Here is a 13,506-nt window from a genome sequence, read left to right on the forward strand (position 1 = left end):
ATGCCCACATACCGTACCTAGAACACTTTGCTAGTTTTTTTCTTTCTTGGGCCTTCCATTGGGGAAGCTCTAGCGGGCATTTTCATTTGCAGTTGTCTTACATGAATTATAGTGTCTTTTATCACGTGCTTATTACAAACAAACCCTTGTACCTGTCAATTTCAGGCCGTCGCGTCACCCATCGTCTTAATATCGGGTCCCGATGGCCAAAATATGAGCGTTGAGTCGTCGGCGCTATTCTCTATCGACATCGTTCTCCGTAACTACGCCTCAGAAAACGTCGTCGTCGAGCTGATTGCAGACAACTTCACCGTGGACCCTCTCATGACGATCTGCGATTATGAATTAACTGGGAAAGGTAACAGCGGGTTGATCATGCATTTTAGTGTAAAGTGGTTATTATTTAAAATTCAAATCCAATCTAAAAGATATTTGATATAGCGCCTTTTCCTTGCAGTAATGAAGCGCTGCACACACGCTCCACAATGTTTGGCCCACTTAAAAACAAAAATTAGACACCTCTCAGAGATCAGTCAAGCATATGTGGGCTGGTAATAAAGTAATTTCTAGCAGAATAGATGTGACTTGAGTAATTTCGAGATAATTTGTTTTCTAGACAATTGTTCTTCCTGAGAGCCCATCAATTAGTGCAATAGTCACTGCCGCAGTGCAACCTTAGACAAATGACACCTTATGTGCAATGAGGGGGTAATAAATGAGTCATATACACACGTATAAAACAAATCTTACCATTTACCGTCTCATTACGGAGGGTAACGGCTTTGACCAAGAATTACATCGGGGTAGGGGTAAGAACTACCAGGTGAAGGTGTTTTGGGGGTCAACAATTTAAAAACTATTGGTATAGTATAAGGGAAGAATAGTGTAGTTGTTAATTTCACGCAAAACTTTTATATTATTTCGTTGTATTTGCGGAACGGATATTGTAAATAGTATTAGAAACACATTATTGATGTTGGATTCGATCATTGTACAAACATTGTAGAAAATCTAGTGTAGAACCAACAGAAAATGTGTGTATGTGCTCATTATTATATTTTATGTACTATTTTCGTGATATTCTTTTAAAATCCTTATTGGCTTTAACTTACACATTTCCTTTCAATCTATAGGGTCGAACTATGACTGCATGTCAGACGAGTCGTATTCACTTTCGACGAAAGAGGTCAACGGAACAATCTGGACTGTGCTGTCGACCCTTGACCTTGGAACATGGGTCAACCAAGGTCAGTGACTTACGATCTGAACAAATCAAACATTCTAACAAATTTCATATAAAATGTACAATATGGAGGAATAATGTTGCAATGCGTGGACGACCTAATAAATTCAACAAATGGGTCATCCTCATAATTATATCTGAACAAGTAAAATATATAATTGCTATGTTTATTACAAAATACAGGGAAAATGAATGTTGAACGTCGTTATGGTGTGATTAATCCTTTAAGTTTGGACACATTGCCTTTATAAGTATGCCTTAAGATGTAAAGGGAAGTAGGTCTCTTGTAATGTATCAAAATATTAATATATCTTCCATTTAGTGCATTACATTTCTACGGGGGAGGGGTAGCCAATCTGCACACTATATCACAATGTCCACTGAAAATGTCACATGCTTGCATTATGACGTAATCGTACCAGTAGCCCTAGAAGGCCTACATCCAGTTGATCTTATTTCATTTCGGTGTCGAAGTGTGGAATGTGAAAAAACATGAAAAAGACGAAGATGATGACTCATGCTTTTCGTTTTCTTCCGACCAACAGGACTTCGGTATGGTGCATCGACCACGGCCAGCAATACGATCAGCACGGAAGCCGTCGTGCATCTCACAGACAGTACCGAGATCGTGGATTATTCGACCTACTGGTTTGGTGTGGCTGTATCAGTCAATGACGAGATGATCTACTCGAACCAATATGGTATCCATGCACAGCCGCTCAGCTCCCCAGATATGGTAGGTGTATATGGATGATCGCAAATTCCTTAGAAAAAATTCTTTAAGGTTAATTTCAACACCTTATTGTATATTAAATTGAAATCATGTTCGGATTACGTAATACGTAGTTGTATTGTCACAAATTATTTTCATTAAGTAATGAAAAAATTTAACTAAAATTGTTCTAGGTTGATTTTTCGAAAGTCGTCACAATCCTGGTGTTGAAGGTTAATCATCCTCAACTTCAATAACATGATCATAAACATCAACATAATCATTAATCATTAACACTCATCCAATAGTATCAGTAAGGATAAACGACACGTTAATTTGTAATATTAACAGTATAGGGTGTCGTTTCAAAGGAGGGGGCGGGGGCAATTTCACCCAATAATTCGCGGATTAACTGTGTATCTCGTTGTGGCATTTGCCCCAACCATCCCTCCAAAATCTAAAGATGGATCGAAACCTCCTGCAGAAGAGTTCCTCGAGTAGCTCAACACAGGTGGTGGATTCATTTTAACTGGTAGTATAGTTAAGCCGTCAAGAAGGATATAAAGAATTATTAAAGCTTAAAGTCTTAATTGTTATATGTTACCAAACATTCGTGGATATTTACTGAATTACCCTCATTTTCATCGTAACTATGGTGATGGCAACGGCTCGAAGATACCCTTGAAACCTACCTAATTGTATTCATCAGATCGATATCTTAACAAAAAGCACTATACGGTAAATTGGTATGATATTAGCCTATCTAGGTATTAATTTAGGATCATCTCATATATGTACGCGCAAGGGTGTAAATGTGTGTCTTTGCGTAGGCTACGTTCCCTGGCGGTTCCAGGGGTATGGGGTATAAAGTGCCCCTCTCAACAACAACAAAAAAATAATTTGGCTTACCCTCTAGTTCAGAAAAAATGCCAACAAATGTTGTCCCCGCCCCCTGTGGACAAATGACATTACACAATAATTTGTTCCACACCTCTCTCCCCCTCCTCCCCCCCCCCCCCCCCCCCACCGGGAATACAATTATCCCTGATCCGCCACTGCTGGTCTCTGTCCTTGTTTTTGTCAACAAACTGTGGAAATCCATTTCAGAGTCATCGCTCCCTGACAAATAATTGCCCCTCATTAATTATAATCTCCTTTTGCAGACGACCGAACCGACCATTGATTTCTATCCCATCGATGGCAACCAAGTGGTGGTCGGAGCTTGCGTCGGTTTCGTAGTGACCATTGATCTTCAGGAGGAGGTGACGTCACGTCTCATAGTTGACCTCTCGCTGCCCGTGACCTCGAACTCGGAGACCCAGATGAGAGTGTGCAGCGCGCAGGTAGTATCGGCGGGCTACAACCTCCCGTGTGCGTCGAAGGTGGTGCCGACATATGTCGAGCTCGTAAGTTGGGCGTCAAAATATTACATATTGATATGAGGTCATTCGAGAAGTTGAGCAAAGAGAAAGCGTCACCGAGTTATCTAAAAATTGTTGTTTTCAGTGCGTAGACGATTTTAAAGGGAAAACTATAGAGGAAAGAACGTCTTTCATCTTCCCTCCACTGTCATACATTGGTAGATACAAGTAAAACGACAAAGAAGTGAAATAAGCAATTAAAGTGATAGGTTAGACCGTATGAAGTATAATTACAGTGGGTAGTGAAATACGCTGAATTTTTAAGCGGCTTTCAAAATTTAAAGAAAGATCAGTTGCTTCGTTCCCTATTTTATTTTGTTACTTAAGATTGCTTGTACAAATCATTCTTACTGATCTTGTTTGTAAATAAATTGTTACACTCTCCCGATTTCCAACACTTAAGCCAAATTCTGACCTTTGTCATGAAGACAATTTTATCGCCCCTAAATTCAGATTCTTAATCTCATGATTAAAGCAACTTTTGAAATACTACATATAATACATATTTATCCCTCTGAAATCTTACAAGCAATTCATCATGACACCATGAGATGTTGATGTAATCATAACATCTGCATTGTTTTTTGTTTTAACTCTATTTTCCTAGGATGGAGAGAACAAGGACTATGTCCGCTTAGACTTTGGTCGGGTGACTAACGTAGGGAGACGCTCAGAGAGTGGGGATAGCGAGCTCAAGGTTCACATCAGTGCACAGCTCCTCTTTGAAGCACCGGGTAAGTATTTTGTAATACCTGTTATGAATAAAGATCTTCGTTGGATAGAGAAATATAGACAGGATAAACCTCCAGTGTTTAGACATTATGTAGCGTATATTCAATGAACCAATCAATCAATTTATCAACGAATGATTGATCATTTAGTTTATCAATTAGACAATCAATAAAGCAAATGATACATTGATAAAATAAGCGATTAACCTTTATAAAAAAAAAAGCAAAAACAAATTATTAGAAAATTAATCCGTCAGTCAATCAATTAATCTATCTATCAGATAATCACTTGTTCGATCGATTAATGAATTCGTCAATTAGTAATTCAATCAATTAACCAAAATATCAACCAAACAATTAATCAATGAACCAATTGATCAACAATCAGTCGATCGATCAACGAACTAACCAGCCAACTAATCATTTGATACTCTTATATCATATTCAAAGATGAATGCTGTATACTATGAAAAGAATTAAGCAGCTACATAACTAACCGATTTTGAAATTCCATCAATTCCTCCAATTTCTTTGTGCAATCACATGCATCAAACAGAAAAGTCAACCAATATATCAATTAATCAATCAATCAATCAAGACATCAATTAGATTTTCACAACAAGATAAATGCAAAAGATGAGAAGTGTAATTAAAAGTTTAACCAAGTTTGTTACTTTCATCAATTCCTCCTTCAGATGCAACAAATGGAACAGAGCTAACAGTGACGGCTGGTGTCCGATACGAGATGGAACAGAACGATCTCATTTGGATGGTCCAGTACCCTCTTCTCGCTGTTGATCAACCATTAGCGGACTATAGTTCGGCTGCCAAGGTAAATTCACGATAGAGAATGATGAAGGGAAATTGACTCACACTGCATAGGCCTACATTATTTCAACATCTTCTTTTAAACGTTGGACTCTTTTCTCAAACGATAAATATCCATGGAGTAAACCTTTAAAGCGGTAGGTGTAGTCTGCATTTGAAGATTAAAATGAATTATCGTTTTAGATAATGATACACGCAGCTGTGTAACTATCACAAACGTATGTGTTCAATGGTGCGATTTTCGATGCTGTTTCGACAAAAATAAAAAAAACGAGTATCTATAACCATGACAAAAGATTGAGCTCCCCTATTGCTTCATTACTCTCGATCCCTTATTCCCTCTGTCCTTGGTACGTATGTAATGTGAAGGAATTTTCGGCGTACATAATGACAGATTTCGGCACAGAAGCGAACCATGTTTTTCACCTTTCGGAACGACCATTCCTCTTACAGGAACCGAGCTTCACACTGACCAACCGTGCTAAAGATGGCTTCCTCTACCCGAAGTCGGCCGTCTCCTTTGAGATCGAGATCGAGATCCCGGCCGAGACGACCCATTCTGACCTCACGGTGATCATAAAGGCGCCCAAGGACGACCGGGATATGATCAAGCCATTTATGAGCATCTGCCGGGTCGAAGTCCTGAGCGTTAGCGAGTTGTTCCCGTGCTACGACGCCAACCGGACGGTCTTCACGCACGAAAGCATTTCCAATAACTCCGATGCCATTGACAAGTAAGATTCTTACGACATTGTAATACAAGAACTTGGAAGTGATTTTTAGTCCTTCAAACTATGCCCGCAAGTTTAAAAAAGTATATAAAGAAGATGTACAGGACAGACCTAATATATAAATGGCAGAGTAACTGCCATATCAATGGATCTAGTTTGAAAGCAAAATATAACCACCTCTATCAATTAGGTAGATACATTTATCTCAGCCCGACAAGCCCCAGAAACAAAGCCAAGAAAAAACAATTAAACAAAAATCGACCACGCCTTCCTTTTGTAGAACCACGGTGAACCTGGGCGTGATCAGCAATACTTACCTCGATGAGATGATGACGGCGGATCCTGACGTCAAGGCGACGGTCACCCTGGCCGTCTTCATGCATTGGGAAGATCACGAGTACCATGAGGACGATGCCACGCTCTCGGTCACTGTGATGGCGGAGTGGGGTCATGCAGGGACGTGGTCCAACACCATCGACTACGTCACCGAGCTGGATACCTATCCCGCATTGGACAGTGTGAGTAGAGGGAGAGAGATAGAGAGAGAGAGGGAGGTATGGAGGGGGAGAGAAGGGGGAGCTAAGGAGGGGAGAGAGAAGGGGGAGGTTAGGGGAGAGAGAAAAAGAGGGGGAGGTAAGGAGGGGGAGAGAGAGGGGGCAGAGCAATTGTCGTCGGGGCATATTTTATTCGACCGATAGCAGAAAGGACGTTTGTGAGAGATATGACAGACGAAAGGTACACGATGAATTTATACATACAAAAATTAACGTTGAGAAAAACAAGATTATAGACCTACTATATTTGCCAAACATAAATACCATCAGATTTACGTAGTTCTAGTGCAGTAAAATCGAGTTACCTTCTTCATTCCAAATGCCTGTTGTTCCACAGTCGGGCGAGAGTCCTCAGTTCCAGATGTCGCTCGACGCCGGTCGTTCCCGGCACCTGAAGGCCGGAGGAACCGCTGTTTACACACTGTTCATGTACACGCCCGTCAACTCGGTCACTACATACGCTCTCGATGTCGCCGCGCCCAACGACACACTCTCCGTCTGCCGTGCTCACTTTCGATCCGGCGGTGAGAACGTACCGTGTTTCGATGAACGTCAGGAGATGTTGATATCGGACGAGGAAGATGGACATCGTGATCAAGCCTTCCTGGATCTTGGCCCAGTCAGAAATACAGGTAGGCAATCAGTCATTTCAATTTTAAATGAAAATATAATAGAGGTGTCGTGGTATAGTGAGTGGTTCATTCACTTGCCTCTCAATTTGAGGGTTGAGGGTTCGAATCCCAAGCCGGCTTTAAGGTCTTACGGCAATTGTTGGGGAAATAATAATTGCAGGGCCATCAGGAAGATCAGCATTGATGCTGATGAAGAATGGATAAACAATTCTTATTACAGCGAGAAAATTATAGAGATGATTACATGCAGCTAGAGTATCAAAGAAATGCAATTGTTTTGCAAAACTCTTTTCCATTTCTTATTCACCCATTTAAACATTTCATCTGTTGCTAGTATATTCCTTGATGACACGCCCTCAATCTAACATATATTAGTAAACATCAAATTATTTTAAATATAAATGTGAAAAGAACTTTTCTTTCTGCAATAGATCTTCACTGGTAATACCGAATTCACTAAAATCCAGTCGCTCCATGAATATAGTATGACAGTTTCCAATAAATGTGTGTTTAAACAACTAAAACTAGACTAAAGACCATATTTTGTTTACCATTTCAAAGGGATCACAACAATAAATCAGGTGGATAATCGAATAGTCGCTCAAGTAGTAGTCAAGTTGGAAGAAGCGGCTCTGCCACCGGATAACCTCACCTTACCGGATCCCCAAGGATTTGGTGTGACTATACAAGTCGGAGAGACGGATAGTTGGAGCTTTGCAGACACATTGACTGTGGATACGAATGAAACTATTCCGAATAATCTGGTAATTGTTGGAACAAGTCAAATTATGGTTTACAGAATTGTTTTGATCACTCTTTAAGAATAGATAAGGTTAAATTAGTATAATCGTTTTAGCAGTTAGATTATGCTTGTTAAATTAAAATCTTTATAGATTTTGGAATACAGAATTTCTATTTTTATAATCAACGTTTCCTAAAAATAAAATAAAAAGGGTACGGCGTCTTTAAAGGCTCCTATATATATCCATATAATAACTGTTGGCGTACGATCTGTTTACATTAAACCTGTATCAACACAGTGAGAAACTTGAAGTGAAGAACTTGTAAGGTAATTTGCTGGAAGAAGTACATGTATATAGGTTAACACATTCGTGTACTGACCTTGTATATTCTCGAATGTACAGAATCCTCTCCCAGAAGCGACGTTCACCAAGCTCAACGCCGCCGAATCTCGAGTCACCATCGGCAGCGTGGTTGAGTTCAACCTCGACATTTTTATTCCACCCGAGTCCATCGCCCAGTACGAAGTCGACTTTCAAAGCGACGTCGACCAGCCGTACAAGATGACGATCTGCGAGGCGAGGATTATCGCGACCGGGTGGAACATCCCGTGTTTGAATGGATCCTTCATCGAGACCATGTATAACTCGTCGACGGACGACGAGCACATCGACATGGCCTATCTTGACGCGGGTGTCATCACGAACATGAGGATGAAGAGCGAGGAACTTCCAGTCAAGTATAACAAAAACATGGTATGCCAATTCGCAGTTTGCAATGTCAATGTCAAGAGGAACTACTAACAATAAAAACATTAGTAATTTACAAACCGGGTTAAAAACATTCAGATATAATATCGGGATTTCTCAAATTGACAAACAAGTTGTAAGAAGAATAGGATTTTTACGTAACATGCGTAATTTTCATCTTTAACCGCGTTCAACAGTCAACGAACAGGGCTAGTTTGTCTGCAATACTATTACATATCAAACTCTTCCATACTTTACCCTACCTTACTTTTTCAAGACGTTATGATGATTTTTTGTTCTCAATTACTATGCGATTTCAACAAACTTTTTACAATAAACTTATATACTTGCATTGAACTTAATATACAATGTCTTCTTAGATCCAAAATAGCTACAACCCTATGGGGTGCTGACATTTTATAATAAATGTTCGTAGTTATACTGGGCGTTTTAATAATCTCTACATAAACAAGATGGTTCACGGCTGTCGTAGTGTCGTATAAAATTCAATTTGAGTCCCAATCTTATGAGGAGAATAGCATTATAACGCTTTAAACGCTATAAGCACCCTTTGCATTTTCTCATTCTTTCGTGAGTTTAGACAAAATCGATTTTGAGACGTAACATACCATAATATAATTCCTGATAACAGAGAATTAAAAAAGTGCATGCTATACATTAAATTGTGTGCTGGAAAATCTGAATCTGATGACCGGGGTAACTATGTAAATCGCTTACTTCTATACATCTTACATGTACTTAAAATTATACTTATGAATCCATAATTTCATGATCAGTTTCATAATAATTCATCAACACTTTCTCTTTTGATTCATCCTAGGTTCGAGTCCAACTCCTGACTCGTCTCGAGCTCAACGATTCGATTGTGGAAGGTGATGAATTCTGGTTGGGCGGAGCGGTCAAAATCAACGGCTTCAATGAGATCATTCTCCAGTCAGGATTCAATGCTACAGAAGATCCCTTGTATCCTGAGGTAAGGAATGTTCTTTAGTTATTTGTACACGGAAGCCTACTCATTTTGCTATACTCTGGTACCGGCACCAAAAGAAGTACGACGTCTCGTACCCGAATGTTATCGACCCAGTTTCTCTATTTATGCAGCCCCCGCTTATTGCCATCGCTTCTGGCCGGCCACGGACGTATATGATTAAATAGTCAACAAAATTAGAAATAGATAGAGTGATTAACCAATAACGATAGCCGATGATATTACTTTAAATGTTTCGATCTTATTGCATTAATTACCTACATGTACAATAATGATTCGTCAACTACTTCTATTTGTCAGACCTTCACTAAGCCGACGTTCCACGTGAAGCGACCCCGTGGCAACCTTAGCCTTACCATCGGCGAGAAGGCCCGCTACTATCTCAACATTTCTACCATCGTTACAACCACCCCCTTGGCCATCAACCTCTCTCTGCCCATCGCTGGCGACGAAGCCTTCCTCACTATCACCGACATCCAGCTCGAAAGCGTTGGCAAGAATTTCGGCTGCTTCCAGCTGTGGGATGAAGAGTTCATCCCGACCACAGTGTCGTCGTTGGGTTCGTCTCAGAACGACACCGCGCTCATTGACTTCGGCGTCATATCAAATCACGGTAGGATATATTTTGTAATACTTTATTACTTTTTGTTTAAAAAATATATTGGAAGTATAAAGCACCATTTCCTGAGGATACAAGCTCTGAATGCTGATTACTCCTGTGTTAGGCGAGCTTCCATGATAAGGTGCTCAAGCATTCAATGAAAATCTTCTTATCGGGTCCCACTACCTATGGATCTGCAATTGAAATTGGTTTAAAATAACTACCAAGATCTCATTTAATCTAATAAATTATCATTTAAAAGAAAAAAGTTATAATTGCATCAATTATTGTGAAGAGAGCTATCTGATGGTAAGGAGGCCGATTACGATGAAAGTCTTAGCACCGTAGCTTTATTCCCTCATGGATATAAAGCTAGGTTTAGATTTGGTTTTAGGTCAGTAGGATTAACATTAGGGTTAGGTTGGTGTTGGTTCTGGTCAAGGGTTCAAGTTAGGGCCTTTTGATCGTGGAGCAAGTGGCGCAGTGCAGAGTGAGTATTACAAAATAATCCAGGAGATTTATAATTATCATGCATATTATCTCATCTAGAAACGTTTCTCTCCTTGTCCTTTAACCAGGTACGTCGCACAAATACCAGTACCTACCCTCCGAACTCGGTGACGATGATATCATTGTCTCCTTCGAGATCCAGCTGGCTGACCACTACCAGCTGGTCAATGAAACCCTGCTCGATTTCACCATCACCTTCCTATATAGTCTGGACAGGGAGGAGGTCTTCACTGAAACGATAGAAGCGCTCATGATGCCCGGTGATCTTCCAATCATGGACATCAACATGACCATCGAAGACTATGACATCAGAGACGTTCACCAAGGGTATGTCATCACTCACCAAAGTGTTCGCACTTGTATGAATTCTTTAGTATGTAACCCTTTACCAAATGTTAATAAAAGCAGAAAATTCTACATTCTACAGTCATTGGTTAAATCCAATAACTTCAAATTATATGAATAGCAAAATAATATCCTCAAGGAAAACATTAAAAGTGTATCCATTGTCATAAACATAATTTTTTTAAATCAGACAAAATACTTAGGAGGTAAAATAATGATATTGCGATCTAGACATTTCCCCCCTCTACTAATTGACGAATCAGAAAAGGGAAAAGAGTGAAAAGGGATGAAGGGGGGGGAAGGGGATGGCCAAAGAAGATGCTACGACTTCAATGATTTGCATGTCATCCATCCAGATATTAAGACCGGTGCCGTCATTTCACGACACCCTGGATTACCTATAGACAGTCTCACATATTTGACATTTGTTCTCTATTCATGCATTTCACAGTGACGTCGTCTATGGCAGTATCTCGTTGAAACACAACGAGAGGTCGTCATCGCACGCACATGCTGTCATGATCAACATGATGACGCCTCATTACATCGGCGTCGACCCCTTGATCGAGATCGAAGGACCATCGCTCTGTACCGAAACCAGCGATGAGGGGATCAAATTTCACGTAAGTAACAAAAGAGCTCTATGACACATGGGACCGTCGTAGCTTTCAATCTTTAAATCTGCAAACCTCGGAGGTTTAAACCACGTTCAGTTATGAATTGAATTAAATTGATATCTTGATTTATATACGGTGAAAAAAGCCCAAACAGTTACAAGACTGATTTCCATTAGGGCCGTGTGAAACAATGTAAATACATCAAATAATATCTTGTGAAGCTAATTGGTCATTATTGAGTTGAATAGCTGATACCCCGGCAACACCAACGACACTCACACCACACCGACCAAAGATTGAGCATAGAATTATATTACACAGAATGGCGGAGAATATGCTTTCTTGGACACTCGCCATTTCTCAGAATGTCGGAAGTAAATGTATGGAAAGGATAAGGAAGTCATTTCGAATTAGATTAAATTGAATTTTCTACTCATTAATATCCTCCATAAACTTTTTACCTCGTAAAACTACACAATTGCCATTTTTAATTTCTTTTTCCAGTTCGCCGAGATGTATTTCACTGACATCTTCACCATGTGGTTCAACGTCACCATCGATGAGGACCGCTACATGCCGATTGAACTGGACGTTATCAACACCACAGTGCCGCTCGAGGTCATCTACTACAAGACCGGTGGACTCGATGATGATGATAACGTCATCCTTGGTGACGTGTTCAGTACCGATCTTGAGCTCCTTGATCTCACATTTACAATTGAAGGTATGAGGCGCTGAAGGACTTGTTGCTTTAAGCTCTAAGACAATTAAAGCCTTTAAATGTCATACTGATTTCTAATCGTGAGGAATAATGATTTTCTTTTACCCGTTGTAGACGAGGCGTTTTTATTTGGAATTCCACGTCAGGAGAAAAGAAAATCAATTAATAGAATTATTGGTACTTTGCTTTCGTCACCTTTCATATAGAAGATCTGGTGATTCTCTTGCAAGGCTTCCCAAAGCTAAGCTAGTATGGACTTTGAAGTTGAAAAACGTTATCCTTTTTGTGTATTTAAACTTTTTCTATATGATGTTCATTTTCTTTCAATAGCTTGCGCAGAACGTTTGGCTTACGCCATGAATAGGGATTGCCAATTTACGGCGAGCTCAACGCTCAACGATTCTCACGCTCCCCATACAGCGACGATGAATTCACAGACAGGTTGGGCACCCGGCTCTCGATACACTCTTCCCTACCTTGGCAACGATTATCTGCAGGTTAGTGAATCCTCACGGTATCTCAACTTTAGTATTCTTGTTATCCCAGCACGAGAGGAAGAATGAAGCAGAAGAAAAAGAAATGGAGAAAAAGTATCTTCTTTATGTATATTACAGAGGAAAGCTTATTGATAAATCGTAGCATGGAGATATCATAAGGACATCAAATATTAATGAGGAACAGAAGAGAAGAAGAAAAAAAGGAAGAAAGGAAGGAAGACGACGACGACGACGAAGAAAAAGAAGAAGAAGAAGAAGATAAGGATTAGGTAGACGCTAATAGAAATTTGATGATAAAAGTGGAAAGAGAAGAAGAGAAGGGGAAAAGAACAAGAAGTTCATGGATAAGGACATTTCGTAAGCATAAATTGATATCTTCTTTGAACTTTCTTTCTAAGGTCAAATATTCCTCATTGATGCGATTCAGTGGTATACAAATGCAGCAGGGACCCAACGGAACACACTATGTTGATTCATTCCAAATCAGCTACAGCGAGCAAGACCTCGTCTGGTTCAACTATGAGGAGGATGGCTCCGTTATGGTAAGTGAACACTGGGATGATGACCAGGACGAGTTTATGATGATGATGATGGCAATGATGATGATGACGACGACGACGATGATGATGATGATGATGATGATGATGATAATGATGATGATGATAGCTTTGGTGGTGGTGTCAACGATGATGTTGGATGACATTAGCGATGGTGACGATGATGATGATGATGATAATGATAAAAGAAATTAGTGCAGAATTATGATAATAACAATAATATCGTTAATGTGTTTATCACTATGACGTATATGGGTGTACTTCTTACAACAGCTCTTCCTTCGTTTTGAAAAACGAATATATCTAA

The 13,506-nt window shown here is 39.8% G+C and overlaps 1 protein-coding gene across 1 annotated transcript in view; it reads left to right on the forward strand.

Moving 5' to 3' along the window:
• The window catches only part of LOC584294, a 29,478-nt gene that overhangs the window by 9,385 nt on the left and 6,587 nt on the right, over positions 1-13,506 (forward strand). The window contains exons 7-24 of the mRNA XM_030972522.1: positions 166-358; positions 1,134-1,247; positions 1,789-1,979; positions 3,119-3,361; positions 3,984-4,110; positions 4,803-4,939; positions 5,389-5,669; positions 5,947-6,184; positions 6,558-6,852; positions 7,414-7,616; positions 7,998-8,348; positions 9,184-9,336; positions 9,652-9,964; positions 10,531-10,789; positions 11,259-11,430; positions 11,929-12,148; positions 12,476-12,642; positions 13,041-13,184. Of these exons, the coding sequence (XP_030828382.1) occupies positions 166-358; positions 1,134-1,247; positions 1,789-1,979; positions 3,119-3,361; positions 3,984-4,110; positions 4,803-4,939; positions 5,389-5,669; positions 5,947-6,184; positions 6,558-6,852; positions 7,414-7,616; positions 7,998-8,348; positions 9,184-9,336; positions 9,652-9,964; positions 10,531-10,789; positions 11,259-11,430; positions 11,929-12,148; positions 12,476-12,642; positions 13,041-13,184 (3,801 nt within the window). The remainder of the gene's footprint in view (positions 1-165; positions 359-1,133; positions 1,248-1,788; positions 1,980-3,118; positions 3,362-3,983; positions 4,111-4,802; positions 4,940-5,388; positions 5,670-5,946; positions 6,185-6,557; positions 6,853-7,413; positions 7,617-7,997; positions 8,349-9,183; positions 9,337-9,651; positions 9,965-10,530; positions 10,790-11,258; positions 11,431-11,928; positions 12,149-12,475; positions 12,643-13,040; positions 13,185-13,506) is intronic.

This window comes from Strongylocentrotus purpuratus, unplaced genomic scaffold (genome assembly GCF_000002235.5).
Source record: "Strongylocentrotus purpuratus isolate Spur 01 unplaced genomic scaffold, Spur_5.0 spur5_scaffold_6, whole genome shotgun sequence".
NCBI lineage: Eukaryota > Metazoa > Echinodermata > Echinoidea > Camarodonta > Strongylocentrotidae > Strongylocentrotus > Strongylocentrotus purpuratus.